General features: G+C 37.1%; 1 protein-coding gene across 1 annotated transcript in view; it reads left to right on the plus strand.

The window, feature by feature from the left end:
- PLPPR4 (phospholipid phosphatase related 4) overlaps positions 1–13,507 on the plus strand; it is a 61,585-nt gene extending 48,078 nt beyond the window's left edge. The window contains exons 3-7 of the mRNA XM_007936091.2: positions 2,862–2,991; positions 6,006–6,201; positions 7,935–7,992; positions 8,711–8,884; positions 12,182–13,507. Of these exons, the coding sequence (XP_007934282.1) occupies positions 2,862–2,991; positions 6,006–6,201; positions 7,935–7,992; positions 8,711–8,884; positions 12,182–13,507 (1,884 nt within the window). The remainder of the gene's footprint in view (positions 1–2,861; positions 2,992–6,005; positions 6,202–7,934; positions 7,993–8,710; positions 8,885–12,181) is intronic.
- The last annotated feature ends 559 nt before the right edge of the window (positions 13,508–14,066 follow it).

A 14,066-nucleotide genomic window follows, 5' to 3' on the forward strand; every position in this document is an offset into this window, starting at 1 on the left:
ATATATATTTGAAAAGAGAAAACAAAATTATTCACAGAATTATTATTGAAGAAGTGAAAAATCAAATCAGTGTATTTTACACATACAACAATGCATTTCAGAAATAAGTGCTTCATTTTCCTGAAATAATGAATTTTAGATAGTCACCATATTATTCTGTGTGCATGATGTCTCATGTCACACCAAGCTATACTGAGTACAGACAGAAACAACCACACTTCCATGTCTAATTTGAAGTGCAAATGTAGGTTGCTTTTCAAAAAGTATTAATGATCAATGTTCAATGAATGAAAAAATGTCCTTTTGATTCTTTCTACAATGATTGATGTTAAAGTAGTTTATCATACATGTCACATGATTTTCACACATGGTTATGGATGGAGTTCTGTTTAAGTGAATGATTTTGATTTGTTATCCAGATTAAATTTTTTAAAAATTGTACACACCTCTTATTATCTAGATAGCTAAATATAGATTTAGTCCAAATTGTAAGGCATTTTACTGCTGACCAGAAGGTTGGCAGTTCAAACCCATCAGCCACTCTGTGGAAGGAAGATGGGACAACCTACTTCGATAAAGATTTACTGCCTTGGAGACCCCATGGGGGTAGCTATGAGTTGGAATCTACTCAATGGCAGTGCATCTGGTTTTTCTTGGTTTAATTTGGAACAGAAAGTGATCTCTTACTGTCATTGGTTAACCAAAAGAACTTTTATCTTAAACACTTCATAAAATAAATATTAAGCTAGTAACAAAAATTGGAGAAAAGTTTCTCCCTCACAAAATCTGTTTTAGTTACTTGAAATGATCATACTGTTCAAAATGGCTTGATTACTTGCCACTGTGTGACTCCTGATAGGTCATAAAATCCTACTATTCTCAATTCATACATTTATGCAAATTAATATCTAATTCCAAACAATCTCTTTTCAAATATTTGAAAAATATTTGTAGAACTAAAACTCATAATTTCAGTTCTTACTTCTATTATATAGAATAACTGACAATCTACATGTCCAGCTTAGGTAGAAACTGAATACCACAGTGCCAGGCATAGGGCTAGATAGTAGGATAAAAGCACATATGAAATGGTTCTTCTCTTAGGAGGTCCTCGTCTAGTGAGAGAAAATTATATGAACAATTAAATTTCACTTTAGTAAAGTTATGCTAGAGGGAAGGGCAAGGAGCTCTGGTGGTGCAGTACCTAAGGCATTTGACTGCTAACCGGAAGGTTGGTGATTCAATCCATGGAGGGAAGATGGGGCAATCTACTTCTGGAAAGATTTACTACCCTGAAAACCCAATGGGGGTTGCTGTGAGTAAGAATTGACCCAATGGAAATAGGTTTTTTTTTTTTTTTTTTTTCCTCTTTTTGGTGGAGGTTAGGGCAAGATGCTATAGGAGACAAATAGAAGGAGACATAATTTAAGGTATAGTAAGGGAGCTCTGGTAGCATAGTGCCTAAGGCACTTGACTGCTAATCAGAAGGCTGGCGGTTCAAACCCACCAGCCACTCCTTGTAAGGAAGGTTGGGCAATCCTACTTCTGTAGTGATACTGCCTTGGAAACCCAAGGAGGGGTCGCTATGAGTCTGGGACGACTTGACGGCACATAACAACAACAACCAGGGAGTTCAAGGAAAATTTCCTGAAGATGTTGTTGTTAGGTGCCTTTGAGTTGATTCTGAGTCATAGCAACCCTATGTCCAACAGCATGAAACCCTGCCTGGTCCTGCGCATCCTCACAATCCTCGCTATGCTTGAGCCCATTGCTGCAGCCACTGTGTCCGTCCATCTCACTAAGAGTCTTCCCCTTTATCACTGATCCTCCACTTTACTCAGCATGATATCCTTCTCCAGGGACTGATCCCTTCTGACCACATGACAGAAATACATGAGGTGAAGTCTGGCCATTCTTGCTTCTAACGAGCATTCTGGCTGCATCCTGAAGATGATGCTCCCAAAATATTGAGTTCCTTGACAGATGTCTTATACAAAAAAATGCTTTCTTCCCAATTTTAAAACAGTCCTAATAAGAAAGCATGGTTCTCTGTCCAGTGTGAACAGATTTTCTAAATGCCTAATACCATAGGAAATGCTTCCCTGGTTCCCAGATTCTCTCAAAATCTGCATTCTCCAATATGGTAGCCACTAGCCACATATGGCTATTTAATCTTAAATTTAAATCAATTTAGATTTTAATTAATTCATTAAATACAAAGAAATGAAATTTAAAATTCAATTCCTCAGCTTTAGTAGTTACATTTTATGTTCAACAGCCATGTGTGGTTAGTGGATACTATAAGGTACAGAGCAGAAAACATTTCTATCACTGTGAAAATTTTTATTGGATCACTACACTTACTCTAGATAGTACCTTCCAATCCTCATACCTACTTTCCATTGACTGATCTTGTGGTCAATTTCAAATAGTTACTGAACTAAAGTGCTTATAAAATGTTCCTGATCTAAATATGATACTTATTTTATTCTCTTCTCAGTCATTTTGTTTTCATGGCTTTAGGGATGAAATGTCAAAACTAACTGTTAGGGCAGAATCACCATGTGACTAATCTCTTATTCTTCATTGGCTCTTATTGGGCAAAGGGCTAAATCCTGAGTATTGTAAGCATTTTAAATGCCAGAATACCATCACAAACTTAGCCTGTTCCTGGGAGTACAGGATATCCAATTAACACTCTTCACAGTTTACCTGATTATTTCCTCTCACTGCATGTTCAAATTGTTCAGGTGAAATTGCTTTACACTTCTAAAGCTATTGAGAAAAATACACCTTTACCTCATTGAGTTGATATTAGAAAGTGTTGAATTCATTCTGAACACACCCTCTTGTCTTTGCAGATTATGGTAGGAGAAGGAATTCTCTACTGTTGCCTGTCCAAAAGAAGAAATGGAGTTGGATTGGAGCCCAACATTAATGCTGGAGGCTGCAACTTCAACTCTTTTCTTAGAAGAGCTGTTAGATTTGTTGGTGGGTGTGGGCAACCAATTACAAAAAAAAAATGTTGGTTTGGGTTGTTTTTTTTTTTTTCTCTCAAATAGAAATCTTGTATTTAATTACAGATATTAAGTCTTTAAAGCTATAATTTGCATGTATAATTTCAGGTACCTGATGAGCTTTACATTAAGCAAGAAATTATTAAAATGCCAAAATTTGGGCTTTGTATTTGAAATGTGCTTATTTACAGTTGCAGCCCTTGTTTTCAGAGTTAATGTGCCACACACTTAACATTTTTGTCTTAGTTCAGGTTGAAACTTGAATTTACTTTAAAGAAATTGATTTCATGAATCTATATTCAGTTTTTTTTAAAAGTGGAGAATAAATGTCAGCAGGCCAATATGAATGGGTAACTCCTCAGAAATTATTTTAGTCAACTCATTGATTCCATTTCAATTGTCCTGAAGTGTTTTCATCCAGAAGTTATTGTAAATGGAAATGTCACCATAGAGCACTGAATCCATGGCTCTTTTCCTTCAATTACATTCCCTAGTTTTACCTCCTCTTTTTTAGGAGACCTATAGAAAAATCACTGACTGGGAGCTCTGGTAGCGTAGTGCCTAAGGCACTTGACTGCTAACCAGAAGGCTGGCAGTTCAAACCCACCAGCCATGACTCGGAAGGAAGACGGCGCAATCTACTTCCATAGTGATACTGCCTCAGAAACCCAAGGAGGGGTTGCTATGAGTCAGGTCCAACTCGATGGCACATAACAACAACAACAACATAGAAAAATCACTGGGATCTCTGGTGGCATGGTGCCTAAGGTATGTGACTGCTAACCAGAAGGTTGGCAGTTCAAACCCACCAGCCACTGCTCGGAAGGAAGATTGGGCAATTACTTCCTTAGTAATTACTTCCTTATTAATTTCCACCTCGTAAACCCAAGAAGGTGTCTCTATGAGTCAAATCAAGTCAATGGCAGTGAGTTTGGTTTGTTTCTTTTTATAGAAAAATCAATGAGGGCAGTGAGGGTTCATTGGTAGAATTCTCACCTTCCATACTGAAGACCTGGGTTCAATTCATGGCCATTATATCTCAAGCATAACCACCACTTGCTTGTCAGTGGAGGCTTGTGTGGTATGATTTTGAACAGGTTTTAGCAGAACATCCAGACTAAGATGAACTAGGAAGAAAGGTCTGGCAATCTACTTCCAAAGAATCAGCGGATGAAAACCTTATCGATCACAATGATCTGATCCTCTTGTCCATGGGGTCGCCCTGAGTTGTGGCTCACTCATTGGCAGCTAACAACAACAAAGCAAATCAATAGGCCTGAGATAACCAGAGTCTGAATCAGACTATCTAAACCTTCATTTCTTCTGATTTGCATGGACCATCTTAATGCTATTTGAGTCACAAACCTGGATTACTATTTTTTTTTCACCTGAGCTAAGTAGACAAGTCATAGTGTACTCACCAAGCTGAATGCTTTATACTCTTTCCCAATAAGCCAGTAAAATATTATTTTTATCTGTCAGCTGTCAGTTCAGAGAAATAGGTAACTTCATTTAATACCTAGATAATTAATCTTCTCTCCCAAGAGAGCAAAAAATATGGTCTATTTCCTGCCCTGGACTGTATAAATCTGCTTCACTAAGTAAAGCATGTCAAACTGGTAAAATAAGAATACACTCCTTAGCAAGGTCTCAAACTGAGACAAGGGAATAAAACCTGAGGACAAGTAACTGATCTCTGAGAAAATTCTCCCTAATGTAACACAATGCTGTGGACAGAGACCCTGTGACTTCTGAAATACCTTGTGATTGGAAGGATGGTCCATCATACTCTAGAGATCAGTGTCCCATAGATTCTCACTCAGCAGCCCCCTCCTCCTTTGGTCTTGGGCTGTGATTTTCATTCTCCCAAAGGTAAAGTAAGTGGGTTTCCGCAATTAGCCCTACTCCTCTTTAAGACTTTGCATGCTCAGTTGTAATGTGGAAATAAAAGTCCCATGCCATGAATCCCAGGTGTGTGGATGGAGAAGGAAGGGAGGGTTGTAGTGATTAGGTGACAATACAGAGGGCAAGAAAAGTACAAAACAGGATAATGTGCAGGCTGGTGATCCTGGTCTGGAGGAGTCCACTGAAAAATTACTCTTCCTGATTTCTATGCATAAGTCATGAATCAAAATCCAGTGTGTTGAGGCAACCTGCAGAGAGCGTGAAAATTCCAGATCATATGTTTGTGAGCAGAGAGCTAGACTCCCTGGGACAGGAGCAGAAAAAGGACTTCAAACAGAAATGGAGTTCGAGTGCATCAGCAGCACTGTGATTTTACGGATTAAGCCTGTCCCCAGGAAACAAAAGATAAAATTTGTACCAGAAGATATATGAACACTGACTCAGGATTCTAAATATGTAGGCAAGCCTCAGAGCCATTCACCTGGGATTTAATTGTTTCCAAGACATGGCTTGTCTGCTCTCTTCTTTGGTTTTAATTAACATTCCTGATGTTACTATGGACTTACAGGAAATTAGAATTTATTTTTGAGGGGTCGCTGTGAGTAAGAATTGACTTGACCGCACCCAACAACAACTTTAGGATTTGGAAGCTGTGACTAAGTTAAGGATCATTTGCAGGGAGAGAGCACTAGTAGTTCAAACGTGCAAAACAATTAAAAATTATTTTGAATTTTGCTTCTTTCCCAAAATTTAGTCTTTCTCAAATCACACAGTCACCTTAATATGCTCCAGGTGTTTGACAAGTGATCTACGGTTACCAATATTAAGAATTGGTCCTAATATCCAAAGATACAAATGTCTCAAATTACTCCTTTGGAGATACTCAGTGTCCATATTTTGCCTTTAAGTATCCGTTCATAAGTTTAGGAATTTTTTATACTATCTTCTTGAAATAAACTTAGAGAAAATTATTTTAACAGCTTTTAAGGTTGCAGTGTTAATGTGTAATAAACATGGTTGATGATGACTCAGCATCAGCATCAGCCACTAACTTGGTAACACTTTCTTTCCTTTTGCTTATAGGTGTTCACGTATTTGGACTATGCTCTACAGCTCTTATCACAGATATCATACAACTGTCCACAGGGTATCAGGCACCATACTTTCTGACTGTGTGCAAGCCAAACTATACCTCTCTGAATGTATCTTGTAAAGAAAATTCCTACATTGTGGAAGATATTTGCTCAGGATCTGACCTTACAGTTATCAACAGTGGAAGGTTAGAAACTGAGACTTAAAAAACACTCCATGTCAATGTTGCCAGTGTTCAATAATTTCTTGGGGTATCATCTTAAATACACTTTTTTCAATCGTAATGATTTTGGTGTAATCGTTCTTCTCAATTCAGTGATCTCTTCAGTGATTGTACCACTGAAACGCATTGGTGGAACCTTCCAAATCCATTTCCAAATTTCAGCCTTACATCTTGCTATCAGTCCTCATATTATCAGCCCCTACTCATGTTTTATGATTCATCCTATACTTGTTTTGTTTCGGGTTTACCACAATAGGTTTATTTTAGTATATTTACTAATGGCTTATAGTCATTACAGTACTTAATGTCTCCTTAAGACTTTAAATGTCTTACACTGGCTTCACTGCAAGACTATGTGTCTGTGATATTTACATCTCTGGTATATGTTTTATCAAAGGAATTGTGAATTTTGGTAGAGTTTGAGAAGGAGTAACATCTGGCACTTTATAATTTTTTAAATGAACTTGGAATGTCTTTATAGCTTTTGGCCTTGCATTTCAGAAAATAGGGACTGAAAAACTCAAAAAACTACCAATGCATTATTTTTTTCAAGCAACAAAGTAAAAGTAAACTTGTATGGCAAGATGTAGTATCTTAGAAGTTAAAAAGAGATAAACTACAGGGAGACAAGGACTAATAAATTATTATGAGTTTCTTATTAAATGTGTTTCCAAAGATTGATTTAGGTGTCTAAAATAATTTAATAAGTATACTCAAAGAACAAGAGACTGCTATTATGTGATTATACACATTCAAAGTCCAATAATTTTGAGTTTACATTCAAGATCTATGTCTTCTATTCTTTCTCCATTCTTTTACATCTGGTGTCATGGTGCCTAAGGCTTTTGACTGCTAACCAGAAGGCTAGCAGTTCAAACCCACCAGCCACTCTTCGGGAGGAAGGTTGGACAATCTACTTCCATAGTTATACTGCCTCAGAAACCCAAGGAAGGGTCGCTATGAGTCAGATCCAACTCCATGGCAGTGAGTTAATATAACTCTCAATTTTATTTTTTACCAAGATTTTCTTATCCAATTAAAGAAATCCCCCTTTTTTTCCTTCTTCTGTTCTTTTCAGTGTCTCTCCTACTCTCCTGTGTTCCATCTCTTTGATTTTCCTCCTTCAGTGATTTAACTAAATAAAATGCTATATGATTCTTGACATGATAATTATTTTCAAAGTGTAATATACAGAGAGATATTTTATTAATTGAACTTCTCATGCTTTCTGGGTCTATGAAAAAAAAATTTAGATCCACTGCAGTGAGTAAACAATTTTTAAAAATTTTATATAAACAAAACCATATTTAGAGGCATAGAAAAGTTAAAAGCTTTAAAACACCAAGTTTTTCAACTTTTAAACTGAAAATAATTTTAACATATAAGAATTTTTATGTTTCCTAGTCAGTTTCTCCTTTCAACCATCATTTCAGTGGGGTAGACAAGTGGTCCCTTACTGACCTGGCACACATATTTATGTCAGAAAGCACGACACCATTACTCTTTAATATGAATAGTAATTAGCAGTATTTTTTACATAATCCAAGTCTTTGTCCTGAAAACTAAATTGAAATTGAAATTATTCTTTGTTGCCGTGGGCTTTTCAGTTGAACATTTTACCCACTCAGTGTTCTTGAGCTGACTGCTGGTGGTGTATCTGAATTAAAAGGCATAATTTGACTGTATTTCTTTGGCAGAAAGTCATTTCCTTCTCAACACGCGACCCTTGCAGCGTTTGCAGCTGTGTATGTTTCAGTAAGTAACTGGATCTTTCTTGTTAAGCTGTGTCTTACAGAAAATCAGAGGAATAAGTGTTGTTTCCTGGTGACTTGATTATATAGCAGTATAATAAGAGAATGGTAAACTTTAGCATTGCAGTCCTTTAATACAATGGCACAGAAAGAAGAAACATGATTTTATAAAAAATAGTGCAGTAAAAACATTTTCTACAGTATAATAATGTTTATTTAGCTTAGCAACCCTTTAAAGTAATATTATACTTCATGGGAGGGTGTTGTGAACTGCACTGATGTTTTGTTTATTAAAAACTGAAAGAACTGTATTAAGTACACATACACTCCTTACTTTCAGTATTTATGTAACAAATTTTAGCTCTAAGTCAGTGTACATTTGATCAATGTGATACAATGATAGACACTGTAGTTCATGAACTCTTGTGAGAAAAAGCAACAAAAGTTGTGACATATAATATGGAGACTAAACACCTGTTTGACTAATTCCCCTTCAATTTTTTTTTAAACTTTCAATCCATTAAATGAAAGATTTATGTGACAAATTTCAATATTTATCTACCTTCCCTGCAGGTGTAGAACATAGGCAGAGCAGGGAGAATAAGACAGCAATATTGAAGCTGAGTGTACCAGTTAGGCTTTTGAGTGTAACTTTTATTTGATTATAATTTAATATAAAACGATCTTTGTATTAAGTCTAACCCATTTCTTTCATTTTTAAGATGTACTTCAATTCTACATTAACGGATTCCTCTAAGCTTCTGAAACCTCTCTTGGTCTTTACGTTTATCATCTGTGGGATCATCTGTGGACTAACACGGATAACTCAGTATAAGAACCACCCAGTTGATGTCTACTGTGGCTTTTTAATAGGAGGAGGAATTGCTCTGTACTTGGTAAATAGTATATTATTATTTGATAAACTACAATTTAAAATGAAAAACATGCATGGGATATTTTGCACCATAATAATTTACCATAATCATGAGAAAACTCTCTGGCTGCATGTTCATATTAACCAAAACACATATCCCACTTTCAATAATACAATTTAATTGAACTTTTACTATTGGCCAGAAACTATAACTTTAGAAGGACTGTCCCATTTCATTCTTATAACAACAACAAAAAGATATATGAACTATTATTACTAGTATTATTTTATAGATAAGGAAAGTGAAGTATAGAAAATTTATATAGCTTGCCCAGCAGTACAAATATAGAACCTATCATAACTATGATCTCACTTACATTGAATTCATTAACAATACTCTATTTTTAAATCCAATTTCTCTCCAAAAGAAATATCTTCAGTAAGAAGAAAGAGAGCTTGTCCATTTCATTCATGCATGCATTTATTCATCCATTTTATGCTTACAGAATATCTAATGAGTGCCAGGCACTATACTAAAGCAATAAAACAGTGTGAAATAAGGTGTATCCTTGAAGAGTTTATGTATTTAAAGACTAACATAAACATAAATGATTATAATATGCAAAATGATATAATAGAGTGTGAGCAAAGTGCTTTGCGAATAACAAACTCCCTAAAGAAGTTAGAGAAGTCTTCATGGAAGTGATGTGCTTTTTTTAAAAAAATGAGACTTGCTCAGGGTAAGCAAAGGAGGAAAGGCACTCAACAGAAGAAACTGCATTTGTAGAAATATGGGCATGTGAAAGAGCAAGTACATATGAAGGGTGAGGGAACAGGAGGAATGAAGGATGATGGCCAGATTTCTAGCTTAGAAGCCTGGGCAGATGGTGACTTCGTTAGCAAACCAGGTATATATATATGACAGAGCAAACAGGTCAGTGAGGTTAGGGCTCAGATTGACAAGATCAATTGAAGTATCTAAGGGAAGATGACCAATAGGCAGCTTTATGTAACATTTTCAATATTTATGTATTTATGTTGAAGAGTTGGGTCTGGGACTTAAAAAAGCAATCAGTGCTGAAGAAATACATTTGGGAATCAACATTATCAGTAGAAGCATTATTATATTTATAGAGGGTACATAAAATTGTTAAATCATAAGAATAAAAAAGAGCCAAGGAACACCAGTTTAAAAGCAGCATACAGGGGAAAGGCAATAATGAATGAAACTGAGAAGGAGATGAAAAAGAAAGAAAAGTGAATTGACTATGGTAGCAGTTCTCAGCCATGCAGTCTTGTTGCAACTGTGAAAGGTTTGCAAGAACATTATTATTATTATTATTATTATTTTAAAAAAAGGTAAATTACTCAGTATGCAATGATTTACTTTTTCATTTTTACAAACGAACATAGTCAGACTTGTCACATTAAATCTCACTCACTCATCCTTATGTGTTTTCTGTGGGGGGAGAAAGGAGTCAAACTAAAGTTAATCTGTAGGGAATTAATTGTGCATAACTCTGGGTTGCCCATGGATTAATTAGCAATGTATATCATAGAAGAAATAAAATCTGAAAACTGTTGTATATAGTTCATGTCTTTTGCATATGCGATTTTTCACTATGTCCTAGACATAGAAAGAGCTTTGTAGTACAAAATATTTGAACTTGAATTTCAACTCTCCCTGCAGTTGTACCTCATATCATAGCAAGGATTTAACAACTAGTTCAGTGATGAATAATACAGAGAGTTTATAGACTAGTGGATTATTTTCCCAAATTTATTAATTTAATTTTTATTTTTAATACAATATTAGATAAAGACTGCTCATCATGTTGAACTTTGGCCGTGAAAGCATGTTGTTAGGTGCCATTGAGTCAGCTCTGACTCATTGCAACCCTACGTACAGCAGAATGAAACACTGCCCTGTCCTGTGCTAGCTTCACAATCCTTGCTACACCTGAGCCCATCATTTCAGCCACTGTGTCAATCCATCTCATTAAGGGTCTAGACAGACATTATTTAAGAGGCTATCACCAGAAATTATAGTTGGAGAGATAAGAGCTCGACTTTATTTCATTCCTGTATGCATTCTGTGCCCTGAAATTGGGTTTTTTCCAGTTTTCAGTCAGACTGTTCATTGCTTTATGCGTCACCAAATGTTAAATCCATGAAACTCCTTTGTTTTAACTTGAAATACATCCAGTGGCTAGATTCTATTTGTTTCTCCAAACTAAGCATCTCAGAAACTGAAAATCTTGGAGGGATTAGACCTTCTATGTGTAAAAGGGGTAAAATTCTGCTCCTGAATTTTAGCCTTTTTCTAAATTTCTACCCCCCAAATACAAAACAAACATAATATTGATAGTCTGAATATGAAGACAAGATTAAATAAAATTTGGGTCAAATTTTTTGTTGTAGCACTAAATTGATCAAATGTTATTTCCCATTTAAAGACCAAGTTTAAATTAGGAAAGAATGGAGGTACACCAATCTGGTGACAGACTCTGCACTTCCTTGAGAGCACTGTTTAGATGGCTGACACATAAGAGTGTACTTGACGTGAGTTATAACAATTTGTGTCTCTGACTTCATTTCAGAATCTGATACCAGTTTTTTTTTTTTTTTTTTGGATGATCTATTGTTCTATAAGGAGCTCTGATGTAGTGGTTAAATCCCTTGATTGCTAACCAAAAGTTGGTGGTTTGAACCCACCAGCTGCTCTGCAGAAGAAAAATGAGACAGTTGTTTCCATAAAGATTTACCACTTTAGAAACCCAATGGGGGTCACTGTGAGTCACAATTGACTCAATAGCAGTGAGTTTGGCTTTAGTTTTTATTGTTCTGCTTTCTATACCTCCTCTGTTTTCCATTATAAGGTTGGTTGAACATGAAAGGTACAATAAATCATTTCAGCCACTTGAGGTATCATTCAACAAGAAGTTCTTAAAATCAGACAAAACGAATTGCTTTGAAAAGCAGAAGGTCCTGATTTCTCTCATTTGACTTTTATCCTGAAAACATGCACAAGATAGGATTTGCAAAAATATTAAGTGAGCAAAAAAGGAAAGAAAAATCCAATTAATAATAGAAATAATGGATCTCACATTTCTGAAAGATTAGTTCAGTAATTTATGATATATCTTACAGACTATTTGCAGAGTAATAATTAGTTGTAGCTTTAGTTTTTCGTTATTTATATTAGTCAACAGTGTCATACATATTACATACCTCGTTTGTGTAGTTTAGTGAGTATTCTAAGGGAAACACTTAGCAATCGTATTTTCTGGGGCTTACCTGCTGTTTTCTCAAACACTAGGGTCTGTATGCTGTGGGGAACTTTCTGCCTAGTGAAGAGTGTATGTTACAACACAGAGAAGCCCTCAGGTCTCTGACAGATCTTAATCAAGACCCCAGCCGAATTTTATCTGCTAAAAATGGTAGCAGCAGTGATGGAATTGCTCACACAGAAGGAATCCTCAACCGAAACCACCGAGATGCTAGCTCGTTGACGAATCTCAAAAGGGGAAATGCTGATGTAGAAGTCATTACTCCACGAAGCCCCATGGGGAAGGAGAACATGGTTACCTTCAGCAACACCCTGCCTAGGGCCAACACCCCATCGGTTGAAGACCCTGTCAGAAGAAATGCGACCATTCATGCCTCTATGGATTCTGCTAGATCAAAGCAACTTCTCACCCAGTGGAAAAATAAAAATGAAAGCAGGAAGTTGTCCCTGCAAGTAATAGAGACTGAGCCTGGACAGTCACCCCCCAGATCCATAGAAATGAGGTCAAGCTCAGAGCCATCGAGGGTAGGGGTGAATGGAGATCATCATGGCCCTAGTAATCAGTACCTCAAGATCCAACCTGGCACTGTTCCTGGGTGTAACAACAGCATGCCTGGAGGGCCGAGAGTGTCTATTCAGTCCCGCCCTGGGTCCTCACAGTTGGTGCACATCCCCGAGGAAACTCAGGAAAACATAAGCACCTCCCCTAAAAGCAGCTCTGCTAGGGCCAAATGGTTGAAAGCTGCTGAGAAGACTGTTGCCTGTAATAGAAGCAACAGCCAGCCCCGAATCATGCAAGTTATAGCCATGTCCAAGCAGCAGGGCGTTCTCCAAAGTAGCCCCAAGAACACAGAAGGCAGCACGGTCTCCTGCACTGGTTCCATTCGTTACAAAGCTTTGACAGACCACGAGCCCAGTGGGATCGTGAGAGTTGAGGCTCACCCGGAGAACAACAGGCCCATCATCCAGATCCCGTCCACCGAAGGTGAAGGCAGTGGCTCCTGGAAATGGAAAGCCCCTGAGAAAGGCAGCCTTCGTCAAACTTATGAGCTCAATGATCTCAACAGGGACTCAGAAAGCTGTGAGTCCCTAAAAGACAGTTTTGGTTCTGGAGACCGCAAGAGAAGCAACATTGATAATAATGAGCATCACCACCATGGCATCACCACCATCCGTGTTACCCCAGTAGAGGGCAGTGAAATTGGCTCAGAGACGTTGTCCATTTCCTCTTCCCGCGACTCCACCCTGAGGAGAAAGGGCAACATCATTTTAATCCCTGAAAGAAGTAACAGCCCTGAGAACACTAGAAACATCTTCTACAAAGGAACCTCCCCTACACGGGCTTATAAAGATTAACTGATAACCATCTCACAATTAAGACGACTTCCAAAAGATTACCTGTTGATTATACCTGTGCTCTCTATTCCAGCATTTGGGAAGCCTTTTCACCAAACTAGATTACACACCATAAACCTGGAAGTCTTGAACACATGAGAACTGCTACACTCAAGCTTGTAGATTTCACATCAAGGGGGAGGGAAAGCACAATGCAAGAACCTAACTAATGTAATAATGTGAAGAGTTTTAAGACCTATCTTCTTCAAACACAAAGGTTTTGCAGAGGGCAGTATCAAAAGAAAGGGGTTTCCTTCAATGTATACTATTGTACTTCCTGAATGTGCCAACTCTGGGGATTTTTCTTTCTAATTACCAATGTGAATCAAGAATACACATGTTTTTCCCTACAGCAGAGGCCATGCAGTATTATATATTCATTTTGGAGAATCTGCACCTGAAGCTCAATATCGAGTGGTGCTGGTATATAATGTAAACTCTTAAACTCTATTTAACTGTGAAATAGTGGTGTGCGATTCCTTGTCAAAGAAATGCTACTTTATTAAGAAGATGCTGGCTG

The sequence above is a fragment of the Orycteropus afer genome, unplaced genomic scaffold (assembly GCF_000298275.1).
Source record: "Orycteropus afer afer isolate SDZICR_OR568_19922 unplaced genomic scaffold, OryAfe1.0 scaffold00033, whole genome shotgun sequence".
NCBI lineage: Eukaryota > Metazoa > Chordata > Mammalia > Tubulidentata > Orycteropodidae > Orycteropus > Orycteropus afer.